This window comes from Leiobunum rupestre, chromosome 5 (assembly GCF_980474605.1).
Source record: "Leiobunum rupestre chromosome 5, qqLeiRupe1.1.hap1, whole genome shotgun sequence".
Taxonomy (NCBI): domain Eukaryota; kingdom Metazoa; phylum Arthropoda; class Arachnida; order Opiliones; family Sclerosomatidae; genus Leiobunum; species Leiobunum rupestre.
This window is the reverse complement of record NC_143388.1, coordinates 23104876-23122901: the sequence shown is the minus strand read 5'-3', so window position 1 is coordinate 23122901 and position 18026 is coordinate 23104876. Positions and strand designations below refer to the sequence as shown.

The window sequence follows — 18026 nt, the reverse complement described above, 5'->3', positions numbered from 1 at the left end:
AGTAATTTGTGTGTTCTATCATTTGCTCAACAGCGAATTGATTGCAGCTAAAGCAGTCTCACGCTTAGTCCTATAGTATAACAGGTTTCACCAGGGTTCATACAACTAGTGGAAAACCGGTTTCCCATTACATTTCCATAGAGTTGTTAATTTTCCGGAAAAATAAAATGCGGAAAAATGTTCAGAAAATTTTCCAAATCACGGTAAATTTTCAGTAATTCAGAAAAATAAAATATTTAAACATAAGTTCCTTATTAAGGTTTTTATAATGTTTTTAACTTTTTATCGATATAAAATGTCTACTATCAGTAAACATACTACAAAACATTAATAGTGTTACATTGTTAACAGTTTAAACTAATCTAGAGGTTGAGTTTTACTTTTAGATTCGAAAAAGTGAGGCGAAAATGTCGCTTTAAATTTAAATTAAATTTGCAAACTTTCTGAACCCTTATACATTTCCTGGATTTCCCTGATTTTGCTTAACAAAATAGGAATTTCCCTGACTTTTCTGTCTACAATCTAATACCCTGATATTTCCATGTTATCCCGGTCTGTATGAACCCTGTTCACTCGTCTCATCAAACATAAGATCACTGAACATGGGAAACTATAATTACCGTTCTTTAAAAATACTGAAAACATATTTTATCATATTAACGATTTTAGCAAAAAATAAAATGTAAAACCTTCAAAATAATATAAATTTCTGAATAATCGACGTAAAAGTGAAGATTTTTAACCTTGGCACGTTCTTCTTTGTCTAATTATCATTCGCTCGTCTGAATTTGCAAACGCTCTAAATTGAGCGAAGAATGCCCATCACCGGTTCGTGCAAAAAAAAACAGTACTCGAAAGTGGTTCACGATCTCGTTAGAAAAACCAAATAAAAACCTCAAATAGCTAAAGTTTTCCACCAGATATTTTTGGTAAGCTAAACGACTTCTCTAGCTCTTGCCGTGTTCCTTTCAAAATAGTTTGAAGAACTTGGGGTGAATAAGATATTTGGAACATCTCGGCATACCCAACTAAAATAAAGGTGATGTTTTGCTCAAAGGTAAACAATGGGAAAGCACGTATTGTATTCGAAGCGGAAACTGCTCTCAACTTTTATGTCCGAATGGATAGCGGAATTGTGGAGTACCAATATACAGGGTGCTCTTGCGCCTTCAAAACTAACGCCCACAGCAACGAAATAACAGTAAAAGTAACAAATTGTTGGCCGATACACAAAAACCATCGCTACTCAACGCTGTGGAAGATGAACCGCAATTTATTCGAAATGTTATGTTTACAGACGAATGTTCATTTTCTTCACTAATCAAAATTACCACATTTGGCAAGACGAAAATCCGCATTGGGGATTCCCTCATCACCACCAAGTTCAGTTTGGGCGTTTAAATGTTTGGGTTGGACTTTTAGGAAATCAACTCATTGGTCCAGTGTTCTTGCCTCAAAATCTTAACGGTGGTAGGTATTTAAATTTCTTAACCACTGAACTGGCAGACCACCTGTATGAACTTCCATTAGCTCAAAGACAAAGACTTAGGTTTCAACAGGATGATGCTCCGCCACATATAGGAAAGATGTGGTTGAATTTTTAAATAATGCGTTTCCGCGTCGATGGAAGAAATGGTCCGGTTCTTTGGCCACCAAGATCGCCAGATTTAACACCGTTGGACTTTTTCCTTTGGGGTTTCATAAAAGATAAAGTCTATTCTACTCCTATTGTTACCTTAGATGATCTTAGGCAACGAATTGTAAACGCATGCCAAGAAGTAACCCCTGAAATTATAGAGCGTGCATTTGAAAACTTAATTGTTAGAGCGCAAGCATGTGTTGTAGCTGATGGTGGTATATTTGAGCCGACTTTGTAAATAACATTCAATAAATTTATTTATTTAATGCAAGATTCTAAATTTCTAACTCTCATTTAAATGCTAAATTAATAATAATAATAATAAATTACCATAGAACATTTTCGATCAGTAAATACTCGGGGAACCTTCAAGATATCACGTATCTAATTTCGGGGATATTGTTTTTGGAATTTTGGTGAGGTCCTTCAATTAAAAAAGGTTTTCCTTTTCGGTTATTTTTCATTAAATTTAATTTAAATAAATAAAAATAATATTTAGTTCAGTCTAAAAATAATATTGTCTTACGACTTCCACTTCATCCAAAAGATTATAGTTTTTGATTTTTCCAATTATTTTGTTTACCCGTTAAGTCAATTTTCAAACGCGTGTAATTTCGTGAAAAATGATTTGTTTTCAACGACCAAACGTTATTCTTATGTTTTCGACGTCGCTCTACATTTTTCTCATTGGCAAAATTTGACGAGCTCCAATACATCAAAATTTATTTTTTTTTTAAATTTGAAAATATTTTTTTAAAATCGATAAACATTATGTACAACAATGGCCACCGATACTGACAATTCACACACAAAAAAATCAAAATTCTAACTACAACGATTATTGAAAAAAATCACTTTTTCGAATAAATATGGACACCCTGTATATAAATAGGACGAGGGGTATTAAAATTAGGCAAGTTTTTATAGTTTAGTTTGTATAATATTTTTAGCAACACTTTTAAAATGATTTAACGTCTTAATTTCATTTGTTATACAACCGTTAAATAATTTAACACCACTGTAAAATATTGATTTGAGTTTCTTAGCGGTTTTAACCATAGGCACAGTTAATACATTATTTCTTCTAGTATACTTTAGTTTGGCTTTGTTAAAGAGGAAATTATTATAAATAAAAGTAGTTATTGACTTAAAGATAAACACTATATAACAAAAATCGTAGATTTGATAAATATTTAGAATAGTTAGCTTAATAAAAATAGGATTAGAATGAGCCAAATAATTTTCATGACTAATATATCTAATTATCCTTCTGGTCTAATTTAAAATCTAAAATGTTTCGAGGCACATTTCGGAGTCGTTCGCAAATTAAGTAACGTAGAAACAAGGAAGTGTTGTAACTGGCGTCGCCAGGGTATGCTATGACCTAGCTGGAAATTTTAAAGGGTTCCCCTAGATCCTACCACGAGGGACCCATAAAAATTCGAGTATCTTAAAGAAATTTATTATTAAAAGAAGCGTAGAAATTAAAATTTGGGTAAAAAAAATTGAAAATTATACTTGACCTGATGCCGCCCTTGAGGAGGGCTAGGTTAGCTGATATGTAACGTTCAAAATGGACTAAAATTATGAATTATTTTAGCTTATAGTCGCAATTTACTAATTACGAGGAGGAGTGGGGTATCGTAAAAATTTCAATTTATGAACATCCCTTTTGGTCATTTGACAAATAAGCCCATATATTTAGAAATATTAAAATATTAAAACTTTTCTACCGTCCCAAAGCAAAGGGGACCAGGGGGCTAATACGGCTGCCTAATATTTCTAAGGAAAATCCACATTCCAACTTTAAAATTCATTAGATTAAGGTAGTTTTAACGAAACAAAATTTCATCCGGTACAAGAAAAGTGAAAATTCCAGGAATTTGTGGATTTGTGGGACCGTGAATATCTTATGATTTTGAATCAATTTATTTGTACACCTTAATTCCATCTAAATATCTAATGATCCAATATTACTAAATCTTGGCGCTTTCGGGAAAAATGATTCAGTTGCCTTGCCCCTGCCAAATATATGCTCCTGTAGCAACTATTTCGAACCTTTCTTAAATTCTAGCGAACACCAAAATGTTTCGGGGTCCGGAAGGTCAAGTAAGTGAATCCCTCTATTTTTATTGTGAAGATCCCTTAGAAGAATTTTGTATTCTATTTTTATTCCTTAAAGCTAGCAATATAGGGTGATTCGTATTTAAAATTTCTGTGCTCGCTGTAGTAAATTAAAGTAGAATATTAAGGAATTTAAATAATAGCGGTTAAAAGTCTTCACTATACCTAAATTTAGGCGCTCTCTTGAGAGGATTTAATAATTATTGCGTGTTTATTTTCAAAATAAATGTTTTTACAGAAATGATTTGGACAAGGCTAAGTAGAAAACGGATTTTAAGCCTGTGCGAATACGTACATAAATCTTACACGATACTTATACAAAACAAAAAATAAAAAACATTAAGAGAAAGAAAAGTTAATTAAATTATAAATACATGTTCCAAATCAATATACAAAGGTTTTAATTTTTAGAATTTATAAAAGATTTAGCCCGATTTTTAAACAGCTTAATTTTCAGGTGGATACAGTTCATTAATGTTTTTGGTGGCTTTATAAAAAATTGAGTTTAACTTCATATTGGTTCTGACCGACGGGATTTTCAAAATATAAGATTTTCTATGATAATAAGCGATTTGTAATTTCAAGGTAGGCCCTGCGTTATTATAATACCGTAAGCAACGATTAGGTGCCACCACTGCTAACGAATAAAATTAATATAAAGCACAAAACTAGACATGTTAAAACGCGTAGGTGAAAAGTGTCGGGTAAACAGTGCACTATACCACGTCTACACTCCTACGCGTATTATTGACATAAGTAAATGAACCGAAGTTATCGAAATAGCGCTCGGAATCGGAGGGCGTTTTCCTTATGAAAATGATGACAAAATCGAGTCAAATAAAAGCTAATTTTAATTCCCGTCTTTTGACTCCATAAATTGCACCGAAATGGTTTCATAAAAACAAAAACTTTTTTTCAGCCTTGGAGCGCGCAAAATTTCAAATTCGAGGTCAAAAGGTAACTTCACAAGGAAAACGCCTCCAACATGGGGAGTATAGCAGACTAATAACTGCGGTTCATTTACTTCTGGTATTCCTAAAATACACAATAATGGTAAAAAGTGGTAAATATGGTAAATATTGGTTTATATTGTGTTATAATATGTGAAATCAAGAACATCATTCAAAAAGGAATACATCAACTGAAGAAGATCTTAAACTTTATTTTAATTACTCGACCAGTCTATTTTAAATCTTAAATGTTTTATTTTCTTAAATGTTGGTTTAAATTTTAAATAACTGTAAATAATTCAAGAAAAGATCATTTACCATTATCTACCAGTTTTACCATTTTATACCATAACGTTATTTACCATTATTTACCACCTGTTACTAAACATCTTTCGAACTATTGGTATTTTGAAGAAAAGTATTTCTAAAAATTTTGCGAAGGTTTTAATTAGTGTAAGCTGTTGTAAGTCGGAAAATTTTCCGAAAAATCAATTTTTTCGTTGCATGGTTAGTCTAATATATTGTTTGCAAATTGAAATAAAGCGGCATTTATGCCTCATTTTTTCGAATCTAAAAGTAAAACTAAACCTCTAGACTAGTTTAAACTGATTAACAATGTAACACTATTAATTTTTGGTAGTATGTTACTGTTATTAGACATTTTATATCGATGAAAAGTTAAACACATAAAAAAACTTTTATTTTTCCGATTTGCGGAACATTTTCCGCATTTCATTTTTCCGGAAAATTAACAACACTAGTTTGAATAGAATTGTCAGTATTGGTAAACTTCTATAGTATGAGATATATAATGTACTTCTGATTGGAACAATGAATAGGTGATCGTAACGAGCAGTTTAGTGATTAATGGTAACATTGAGGATCAATAAATGTACAGGCTATCAAGCTTATCGGAAAATACCTGCAAGATTAACAATTTCTTTCAAAAGTGGAGACGAAGTGATTATTCAAAAGCACCGCACGCATTCTCGACTTCGCAAATTGGAACAATCTCAATTTTCCAGCAGACATAACTAATCGGCGTATCAAACTCTAATTAGGCTAATAATTAAACTTCTCTTAACGATCAAATATCGGTAAAGGAAAACGTAATTAATGAAACGCGTCGAATTTATTTTTCGTAAATTACTTAATTACCGCTACCTTTAATTACAACGATAATTACTTTCTGGTAAATTATAATTAAGCTTTTCCTAATCCTCTTATTATAAAAATGTGCTATTCATATTTCATAAGAACGTATTATTACTAAAATTAAAAAAAACGGTACAAAAAAGATCAAAAATTACAAAAATTAAGAGTAAAGTTTTTCGGTATAGAAACTTAACTACTTTATATTTTTCTTGTTCATTTGATAATGGGCTTTCCGAAAATGTAACTCACTCGATGAAATACCGCCGTTAAGTTTAGTTAAAATTAAAATTAAATTTACGTGAAGCGGATTTTATTTTGAACGATAATTTTATCGCGTCTAGTTTGTAGCGTCATTGACCACGGTTTTCTCTGAATTTTTCCAACTGCACCTGGTAGATTATATAGTTCCCACTATCCTACCAAGATCATACCCTTGGTAGATATGACGATGTTCATTAGCACGCGCGTGTTTTTAAAACCATGTAAGCAACCGCGTACAAAATTCTGTAGTAGAATCCAACGGTTTTACAGGAGATTTTTCGGATTCGGCTTCGGAATCAGTAGCATCTAGGAGCAACAAACACAGCACCCCACACAAGGAGAACGCAACCCGTCAGATGTCGTGCATTTTTGGCGTACAGTTTTCATTGGTTCGACGCTTTAGCACCTGCTGACGTCGGAATTGGAAAATTCGGAAATTGTCTTCCCCCTTTCCGTAAAACGTTCAGCGTAAAGGTTCAGCCAATGAAATTTGTACGCAACACTGCGTTAGCGTGTTTAAAGGCTAGCTGCGTTCTCCTTGTGTTTGTTGCTCCTAGGTAGCATCTACATTTTGTTTCCAAGCCTAAATATTATGTTGGGGATAGCGGCCAATGATAAATAACGTGTAGTCATTAACGTCAATCACCACACTAAAATTCAAATTGTTTGGCCGTTCTACTAATTACTTCTAATTAACAACGAAACGGAAAGCAACGAAACTTTATATTTGGGTATTTTACACGTAAAAGTTTCATTTAATAACAAAATTAAGGCTGCAACGAATAATTTGCAACTTACTCTTTAAAAAGAAGACCCAAAAATTACAAATAACACGGTGTAAAGTTAAAAATTAACACGGTGTAAAATTAAAAAGAAGACCCAAAAATTACAAATAACACGGTGTAAAATTAAAAAGAAGACCCAAAAACTACAAATAACACGGTGAAAAATTACAAATAACACGGTGTAAAGTTAAAAATTAACACGGTGTAAAATTAAAAAGAAGACCCAAAAATTACAAATAACACGGTGAAAAATTACAAATAACACGGTGAAAAATTACAAATAACACGGTGTAAAGTTAAAAATTAACACGGTGTAAAATTAAAAAGACCCAAAAATTACAAATAACACGGTGAAAAATTACAAATAACACGGTGTAAAGTTAAAAATTAACACGGTGTAAAATTAAAAAGAAGACCCAAAAATTACAAATAACACGGTGTAAAATTAAAAAGAAGACCCAAAAATTACAAATAACACGGTGAAAAATTACAAATAACACGGTGTAAAGTTAAAAATTAACACGGTGTAAAATTAAAAAGAAGACCCAAAAATTACAAATAACACGGTGAAAAATTACAAATAACACGGTGAAAAATTACAAATAACACGGTGTAAAGTTAAAAATTAACACGGTGTAAAATTAAAAAGACCCAAAAATTACAAATAACACGGTGAAAAATTACAAATAACACGGTGTAAAGTTAAAAATTAACACGGTGTAAAATTAAAAAGAAGACCCAAAAATTACAAATAACACGGTGTAAAATTAAAAAGAAGACCCAAAAATTACAAATAACACGGTGAAAAATTACAAATAACACGGTGTAAAGTTAAAAATTAACACGGTGTAAAATTAAAAAGAAGACCCAAAAATTACAAATAACACGGTGTAAAATTAAAAAGAAGACCCAAAAACTACAAATAACACGGTGAAAAATTACAAATAACACGGTGTAAAGTTAAAAATTAACACGGTGTAAAATTAAAAAGAAGACCCAAAAATTACAAATAACACGGTGTAAAATTAAAAAGAAGACCCAAAAACTACAAATAACACGGTGAAAAATTACAAATAACACGGTGTAAAGTTAAAAATTAACACGGTGTAAAATTAAAAAGAAGACCCAAAAATTACAAATAACACGGTGTAAAATTAAAAAGAAGACCCAAAAACTACAAATAACACGGTGAAAAATTACAAATAACACGGTGTAAAGTTAAAAATTAACACGGTGTAAAATTAAAAAGAAGACCCAAAAATTACAAATAACACGGTGTAAAATTAAAAAGAAGACCCAAAAACTACAAATAACACGGTGAAAAATTACAAATAACACGGTGTAAAGTTAAAAATTAACACGGTGTAAAATTAAAAAGAAGACCCAAAAATTACAAATAACACGGTGTAAAATTAAAAAGAAGACCCAAAAACTACAAATAACACGGTGAAAAATTACAAATAACACGGTGTAAAGTTAAAAATTAACACGGTGTAAAATTAAAAAGAAGACCCAAAAATTACAAATAACACGGTGTAAAATTAAAAAGAAGACCCAAAAACTACAAATAACACGGTGAAAAATTACAAATAACACGGTGTAAAGTTAAAAATTAACACGGTGTAAAATTAAAAAGAAGACCCAAAAATTACAAATAACACGGTGTAAAATTAAAAAGAAGACCCAAAAACTACAAATAACACGGTGAAAAATTACAAATAACACGGTGTAAAGTTAAAAATTAACACGGTGTAAAATTAAAAAGAAGACCCAAAAATTACAAATAACACGGTGTAAAATTAAAAAGAAGACCCAAAAACTACAAATAACACGGTGAAAAATTACAAATAACACGGTGTAAAGTTAAAAATTAACACGGTGAAAAATTACAAATAACACGGTGTAAAGTTAAAAATTAACACGGTGTAAAATTAAAAAGAAGACCCAAAAACTACAAATAACACGGTGAAAAATTACAAATAACACGGTGTAAAGTTAAAAATTAACACGGTGTAAAATTAAAAAGAAGACCCAAAAATTACAAATAACACGGTGTAAAATTAAAAAGAAGACCCAAAAACTACAAATAACACGGTGAAAAATTACAAATAACACGGTGTAAAGTTAAAAATTAACACGGTGTAAAATTAAAAAGAAGACCCAAAAATTACAAATAACACGGTGTAAAGTTAAAAATTAACACGGTGTAAAATTAAAAAGAAGACCCAAAAATTGCAAATAACACGGTGAAAAATTACAAATAACACGGTGTAAAGTTAAAAATTAACACGGTGTAAAATTAAAAAGAAGACCCAAAAATTACAAATAACACGGTGTAAAGTTAAAAATTAACACGGTGTAAAATTAAAAAGAAGACCCAAAAATTACAAATAACACGGTGTAAAGTTAAAAATTAACACGGTGTAAAATTAAAAAGAAGACCCAAAAACTACAAATAACACGGTGAAAAATTACAAATAACACGGTGTAAAGTTAAAAATTAACACGGTGTAAAATTAAAAAGAAGACCCAAAAATTACAAATAACACGGTGTAAAGTTAAAAATTAACACGGTGTAAAATTAAAAAGAAGACCCAAAAATTACAAATAACACGGTGTAAAATTAAAAAGAAGACCCAAAAACTACAAATAACACGGTGTAAAATTAAAAAGAAGACCCAAAAACTACAAATAACACGGTGAAAAATTACAAATAACACGGTGTAAAGTTAAAAATTAACACGGTGTAAAATTAAAAAGAAGACCCAAAAATTACAAATAACACGGTGTAAAATTAAAAAGAAGACCCAAAAACTACAAATAACACGGTGAAAAATTACAAATAACACGGTGTAAAGTTAAAAATTAACACGGTGTAAAATTAAAAAGAAGACCCAAAAATTACAAATAACACGGTGAAAAATTACAAATAACACGGTGTAAAGTTAAAAATTAACACGGTGTAAAATTAAAAAGAAGACCCAAAAATTACAAATAACACGGTGTAAAATTAAAAAGAAGACCCAAAAACTACAAATAACACGGTGAAAAATTACAAATAACACGGTGTAAAGTTAAAAATTAACACGGTGTAAAATTAAAAAGAAGACCCAAAAACTACAAATAACACGGTGTAAAATTAAAAAGAAGACCCAAAAACTACAAATAACACGGTGAAAAATTACAAATAACACGGTGTAAAGTTAAAAATTAACACGGTGTAAAATTAAAAAGAAGACCCAAAAACTACAAATAACACGGTGAAAAATTACAAATAACACGGTGTAAAGTTAAAAATTAACACGGTGTAAAATTAAAAAGAAGACCCAAAAATTACAAATAACACGGTGTAAAATTAAAAAGAAGACCCAAAAACTACAAATAACACGGTGAAAAATTACAAATAACACGGTGTAAAGTTAAAAATTAACACGGTGTAAAATTAAAAAGAAGACCCAAAAATTACAAATAACACGGTGAAAAATTACAAATAACACGGTGTAAAGTTAAAAATTAACACGGTGTAAAATTAAAAAGAAGACCCAAAAATTACAAATAACACGGTGTAAAATTAAAAAGAAGACCCAAAAACTACAAATAACACGGTGAAAAATTACAAATAACACGGTGTAAAGTTAAAAATTAACACGGTGTAAAATTAAAAAGAAGACCCAAAAACTACAAATAACACGGTGAAAAATTACAAATAACACGGTGTAAAGTTAAAAATTAACACGGTGTAAAATTAAAAAGAAGACCCAAAAATTACAAATAACACGGTGTAAAATTAAAAAGAAGACCCAAAAACTACAAATAACACAGTGAAAAATTACAAATAACACGGTGTAAAGTTAAAAATTAACACGGTGTAAAATTAAAAAGAAGACCCAAAAATTACAAATAACACGGTGTAAAATTAAAAAGAAGACCCAAAAACTACAAATAACACGGTGAAAAATTACAAATAACACGGTGTAAAGTTAAAAATTTACACGGTGTAAAATTAAAAAGAAGACCCAAAAATTACAAATAACACGGTGTAAAATTAAAAAGAAGACCCAAAAACTACAAATAACACGGTGAAAAATTACAAATAACACGGTGTAAAGTTAAAAATTAACACGGTGTAAAATTAAAAAGAAGACCCAAAAATTACAAATAACACGGTGTAAAATTAAAAAGAAGACCCAAAAACTACAAATAACACGGTGAAAAATTACAAATAACACGGTGTAAAGTTAAAAATTAACACGGTGTAAAATTAAAAAGAAGACCCAAAAATTACAAATAACACGGTGTAAAATTAAAAAGAAGACCCAAAAACTACAAATAACACGGTGAAAAATTACAAATAACACGGTGTAAAGTTAAAAATTAACACGGTGTAAAATTAAAAAGAAGACCCAAAAATTACAAATAACACGGTGTAAAATTAAAAAGAAGACCCAAAAACTACAAATAACACGGTGAAAAATTACAAATAACACGGTGTAAAGTTAAAAATTAACACGGTTTAAAATTAAAAAGAAGACCCAAAAATTACAAATAACACGGTGTAAAATTAAAAAGAAGACCCAAAAACTACAAATAACACGGTGAAAAATTACAAATAACACGGTGTAAAGTTAAAAATTAACACGGTGTAAAATTAAAAAGAAGACCCAAAAATTACAAATAACACGGTGTAAAATTAAAAAGAAGACCCAAAAACTACAAATAACACGGTGAAAAATTACAAATAACACGGTGTAAAGTTAAAAATTAACACGGTGTAAAATTAAAAAGAAGACCCAAAAATTACAAATAACACGGTGTAAAATTAAAAAGAAGACCCAAAAACTACAAATAACACGGTGAAAAATTACAAATAACACGGTGTAAAGTTAAAAATTAACACGGTGTAAAATTAAAAAGAAGACCCAAAAATTACAAATAACACGGTGTAAAATTAAAAAGAAGACCCAAAAACTACAAATAACACGGTGAAAAATTACAAATAACACGGTGTAAAGTTAAAAATTAACACGGTGTAAAATTAAAAAGAAGACCCAAAAATTACAAATAACACGGTGTAAAATTAAAAAGAAGACCCAAAAACTACAAATAACACGGTGAAAAATTACAAATAACACGGTGTAAAGTTAAAAATTAACACGGTGAAAAATTACAAATAACACGGTGTAAAGTTAAAAATTAACACGGTGTAAAATTAAAAAGAAGACCCAAAAACTACAAATAACACGGTGTAAAATTAAAAAGAAGACCCAAAAACTACAAATAACACGGTGAAAAATTACAAATAACACGGTGTAAAGTTAAAAATTAACACGGTGTAAAATTAAAAAGAAGACCCCAAAATTACAAATAACACGGTGTAAAATTAAAAAGAAGACCCAAAAACTACAAATAACACGGTGAAAAATTAAAAAGAAGACCCAAAAACTACAAATAACACGGTGAAAAATTACAAATAACACGGTGTAAAGTTAAAAATTAACACGGTGTAAAATTAAAAAGAAGACCCAAAAACTACAAATAACACGGTGAAAAATTACAAATAACACGGTGTAAAGTTAAAAATTAACACGGTGTAAAATTAAAAAGAAGACCCAAAAATTACAAATAACACGGTGTAAAATTAAAAATAACACGGTGTAAAATTAAAAATAACACGGTGTAAAATTAAAAATAACACGGTGTAAAATTAAAAATAACACGGTGTAAAATTAAAAATAACACGGTGTAAAATTAAAAATAACACGGTGTAAAATTAAAAATAACACGGTGTAAAATTAAAAATAACACGGTGTAAAATTAAAAATAACACGGTGTAAAATTAAAAATAACACGGTGTAAAATTAAAAATAACACGGTGTAAAATTAAAAATAACGCGGTGTAAAATGAAAAATAACGCGGTAAAAATTACAAATAACACGGTCCAAAAATTAGCAAAACGAACCTGTCCAAACTTTAAAAACGGTCCCATAATTACCGAAACAAACACGGTCCATTAAGGCTCAATTGAAAAAAGGGTAAAAAAATTACAAAAAACACAGTCCAATAATTACCAAAACAAACCAGTCCAAACATTAATAAACAAGGTCCACAAATAAAAACAATCCCATATTAAAACGGTCCCACTACTAAAACAGTCCCAATATTAAAACACGGACTCGTCGAATTACGGTCCTTTTTTTATCCAAAAATTCTGGCTTAGTTTTTGGCAAAGTTTCAAGTCCTTTCGCCCTAAGACAATACAAAGTTCAATCGGGCGTTGTCATCCAATTAACTACATCTTCTGGCAATATATTCGCCTAGTTAACGGAGAACAAAGGCCAACATTTCTATAAGAACTTAAAGAAAACTGGAATCTTAGAGATGTCACGTAGATTCTTTTTAACGATCTTTTCATGAACTAGTGACTAAGTAGTTATACGGACGTTCTTTAGGACCTTTTAGCATTATTAAAATGGAATTTCTTTCGCGTCCAACTAAGGCTTAGGAAAAAATTTGCGCGCGAAATAGGGAGAAAACGGAGGAGGTTAAGAAATCTAATTAATACGTCTAGGGAAAACGCTGCGAACTACAGAGTAACAGTCTCTCGAAAGCCCGTCTTCGACGTATTCGTACAAGTATTTCGCTTAGCGTCTTCACATGTCGGGGACTAATTTGTTTTGGACCGGAAGTAGCGGGAATTTCCGGAACTTGGGCCAAATTACGCCACGTTTCCAGTAATGGGAGTTGACAAAAATGGAGACATTAACTCGCCCATCTGGGAATTTACAGTTTTCGGGTTTGGTCTCAAAAGTTCAATTAGGAAAATAACAGTTGGATATTATGTATTTCATCACGTACACTTTAGACAAATAGCGTTGACGTTGAAACGAACTCATCAACGGCTTTAAAATATTATGGTTTTATCTATTAAATGTTACTAACCGACCTGGTAACCCCTCTAGCTGTTCATTTATCACTTCTCGGTTACAAACATGACCCCAATGCATATTTTTATCCCTAACCAAATGCTTATTGTTTGGTCTACATTACATATTTTTTTAAAATACAATTTTAATAAAGGCTTTTATATAATTTGACGTTTCAATAGTCCCTTTTAGAAATATTGACGTTCCAAAAGTCCCTATTGAACATTTTGACATTTCAAAAGTCCCTATTAGAAATATTGACGTTCCAAAAGTCCCTATTATAAATATTGACGTTCCAAAAGTCCCTATTAGAAATATTGACGTTCCAAAAGTACCTAATAGAAATATAGACGTTCCAAAAGTCCCTAATAGACATTTATAGGTTCCAAAAGTCCCTATTGGACATTTTGACATTTCAAAAGTCTCTATTAGAAATATTGACGTTCCAAAAGTCCCTATTAGAAATATTGACGTTCCAAAACTCCCTATTATAAATATTGACGTTCCAAAAGTCCCTATTAGAAATATTGACGTTCCAAAAGTCCCTATTAGAAATATTGACGTTCCAAAAGTACCTAATAGATATATAGACGTTCCAAAAGTCCCTATTAGAAATATTGACGCTCCAAAAGTCCCTATTAGAAATATTGACGTTCCAAAAGTCCCTAATAGACATTTATAGGTTCAAAAAGTCCCTATTGGACATTTTGACATTTCAAAAGTCCCTAATAGACATTTCGACGTACATATAGTCCCTATTAGACATTTCGACGTACCTATAGTCCCTATTAGACATTTAGACGTTCCAAAAGTACCTATTAGACATTTAAAAGTCTCTATTAGCCATACTTACGTTTCAATAGTTCCTATTAGCCATACTTACGTTGCAATGGTCCCTATTAGCCATACTTACGTTTCAATAGTTCCTATTAGACATACTTACGTTGCAATGGTCCCTATTAGCCATACTTACGTTTCAATAGTTCCTATTAGACATACTTACGTTGCAATGGTCCCTATTAGACATTTGACTTTCCCACTTCGAATTTACGTAACGATTTGTAGAAACAAAATAACGGAAACTTCCAGGGGATCGAATTTTTTAAACAATTGTTGGTTGGGTTGAAAACGTGTAATGAAAAGTTGTAGGAGCGTAGTTTGTAAATGTACACGCGTAGGGGAAACTTGTAGGAGAGTAGAAGTTTTCCAGGAGTGTCTAATATCTATTTTCGTTTTGGATAAATTTCACAGAATATCAAAGAAAAGACGTTTTTCCGTTAAACATTTTATTGGTTTTTATACTTTGGCAAAACCTTGAATACGTAAAATTAATCCCACGATAAAAGTCACGCGATCGCAATAAGTCACGTGATAGCAATAAGTCACGTGACATTATAAAGCAAAGAAACAAATATCATTTTCCAGCCAAAATTAGCCATTTTAAAAAATATGGTTCTGCATTTCAAGCAGAAATTATGAGGGGATTTGGCTTGGGCCAAAGCCAGTGGATGAGGTAATTAGAATTTCTAGAGACATACACTGTCGCAAATAACGTGGCATTATTCCAGTTCAAAACGAACGAAAAAAAATTTTAAATGTAAATAAAAACGTTTTGGTATATATTGAGCATGCAAAATGGAGAGGTTAAGCCACCCTCTTGTAAACGTGTAGGTGAAACTTGTAGGGGTGTAGTTTGTACACAGCCAAGCTACGTCTACAAGTTTTCTAGAGCGGGTTTATCTGTCTAATGTTACGTCTATAAAGTAGAGTGGCCTTCTTGCAATGGCGTATCCAGGGGGGGGGGGGCACAGGGGGCACATGCCCCCCCCGAAACGTATGGTTGCACGTACAAATATTTTTATTTTTTTACTTTTTTTTCAATGGTGTGCCCCCCCCCCCAAACAAAATCCTGGTTACGCCACTACATTCTTGTTTTAATGTCGCTTTTACGTCACTGCCTATTTTATCATTAGTAACATAAAATATTAAGTATGGCCATTAGCAATTAATTATCACCGAACTGCCTAGAAAAGTTATTGAGCCATCAATGTTTAGTTCAATACGTAGCTCACCTAGTGTCTAAATATACTTGTACCAACGACAATAATATACTGTTGGCGTTGTAAGTCCAAGTCCAAGCTGAGCGAGTGTTAGTATAACGAAAAAAGGTCCGTTAACAAAATTAGCAAATTAAGAAAGAAAACAATAGGAAGTGCCATACTTATTGTTCATATGTTACGTTTGCTATTACGAGTCTACGAGTTGGTTCTAAAATCACGACGAATATCGGATTTGCGACGTAAGAGCAGCATCTTAAATTTCTACTTTTCATACATTTTATTTTACAGACACATATATTTACTCGCAACAGCCTGATTTATCAAGCCATTACTTTTCAATTTGTCTGCCCAAAACGTCTTACATATAATTCTATTAAATAAATTTTATTTCTTATGTTACATTTAACAGAAAATAATAACTTATTCGACTAGATTCATTTAATATTTCAGTGACAGAGTCAGAGACAAAAATAAATATCAAATGTGCAGGCCGGACAAATTACCGGGGCCCGTACAAGCCTTGGGGTCCCGCGTTTGAGCCTTTCTACTATACTTCTCATTGTTAATTAGAAAAATAAGGTAGCTCTTGAGGCCCGAAAGTATTGTTTTGCCAAGGCCCGGGCCCGCTCTTGGCGGCCCAGCAAATGTGCAATTTAAGTTTACGAAAATTTATTGCAGCATAACGTCAAACTCTTATTTACCCGTTAAAATTATTCGTATCAGAAATTGTAAAAAAAAAAATAACCACGTGGTCGTTCATTAGTTACAACATACAACACGTGACATTTAAGCCTCGGCCTGTCACGTGCATCCGCCGAAGAAAGTAAAAAACAAAAACCCAGGCGTAAATTATCCATTCACGACGCGACGCAAACGCGCCAAATAAAACTTGATTCCTTACCTTTGTCCATCGTCGCCATAGGCGTAGTCACCCAGTATGAGGTCCCGGAGTCGATACCTCGGTGGCAAGGGTGGTACGACGCTGCTCTGCACCACTCCGTTGGCGTTCATGGTGGCGGCCAGGTTGGCCAGCCCCGCCGGGTGCGAGGCGCTGTGCTTGGCCGTAGCCACGACGCCGTCCGCCGGTGTGCGGCACTGGGACGCCACTGAAGCGGATCTGCGGACTCCCACGAAGACGGACTTGCTCGGAGATCGAGCCACTCGATGCGGCGGGGATTCTGCCGACGCTGGGACGAAGCCGCTCGCTTTCCATCTACGACAGACCGCCGAGAGAGGGAGAGAAAAGGGAACGTTTCAGTTTTGCCGCTCTTTCCAATGAGCGCCAACTACTTAAGCCCTTTGTCCTGGCTTTCGCCTTTTGCTTTTATTAAGAAATAACCTTTTTCTACCCTCTTTTTTTCTAGAAATTTTAAACCCCTGATACGATAATAATTGTTGCTAATATTATTTTTTTCTCTTTTGGAAATCTAATAAATGGCTCTACTTTTTTCAGTGTGAAGAAGACGAGGTTTGGGCCAGATTTATCTCGAACCAGGGTAGCTCGCCGAAAAAAGGAATAACATGCAAACCTAGTTGCTGGGTTATATTTGCAGATACGAGTGCGAAGCGTTACTCATTTAGCAGATATATTTTTAAACAAACCATTGCATACAAAGAAATAACGATTTCCCATTGCTAGTTTTAATATTTCTTTTATAATATAGCTATATTTTCAAATATACTATGCTCACGTAGTGTACCTTAGCTTTACACAAAAAATATAGACTTAAGCTAGCGCTATCGAATTATCAAATGTAATTGAATATAAGTCTAATTTTGATATTAAGAGGAAACTATACTCATTTATCAATTGTCAGATACATTTTATAACAAACCATTGCAAACATTAAAATGGCAGTTTACCGCTGATTAGATTAATATCCCTTTTAAAAGATAGCTATATTTGAAATAAACTATGCTGGCGTTTTAGGAAAAGGATTGTATAAAAGCATAATGGAGATTTTAATGCGAAACGACACTCATTTAAAGAAATCATTGTATACAGTGAAATAACAATATTCCATTGTTTTAATTGATATTATTACTATATTTTGAAATATACTCCCTTCACGTAGTCTATCTTAACTGTATACAAAAAATAGACCTTAGGAAATACAAATTAAGGATT

The 18026-nt window shown here is 31.9% G+C and overlaps 1 protein-coding gene across 1 annotated transcript in view; it reads right to left on the bottom strand.

The window, feature by feature from the left end:
• Positions 1-16977, bottom strand: part of SLO2 (slowpoke 2) — a 231383-nt gene extending 214406 nt beyond the window's left edge. Inside the window, exon 1 of the mRNA XM_090175921.1 lies at positions 16800-16977. Coding sequence (XP_090032047.1) covers positions 16800-16909 — 110 coding nt within the window. The 5' untranslated portion in view covers positions 16910-16977. The remainder of the gene's footprint in view (positions 1-16799) is intronic.
• Between the last annotated feature and the right edge of the window lie 1049 nt (positions 16978-18026).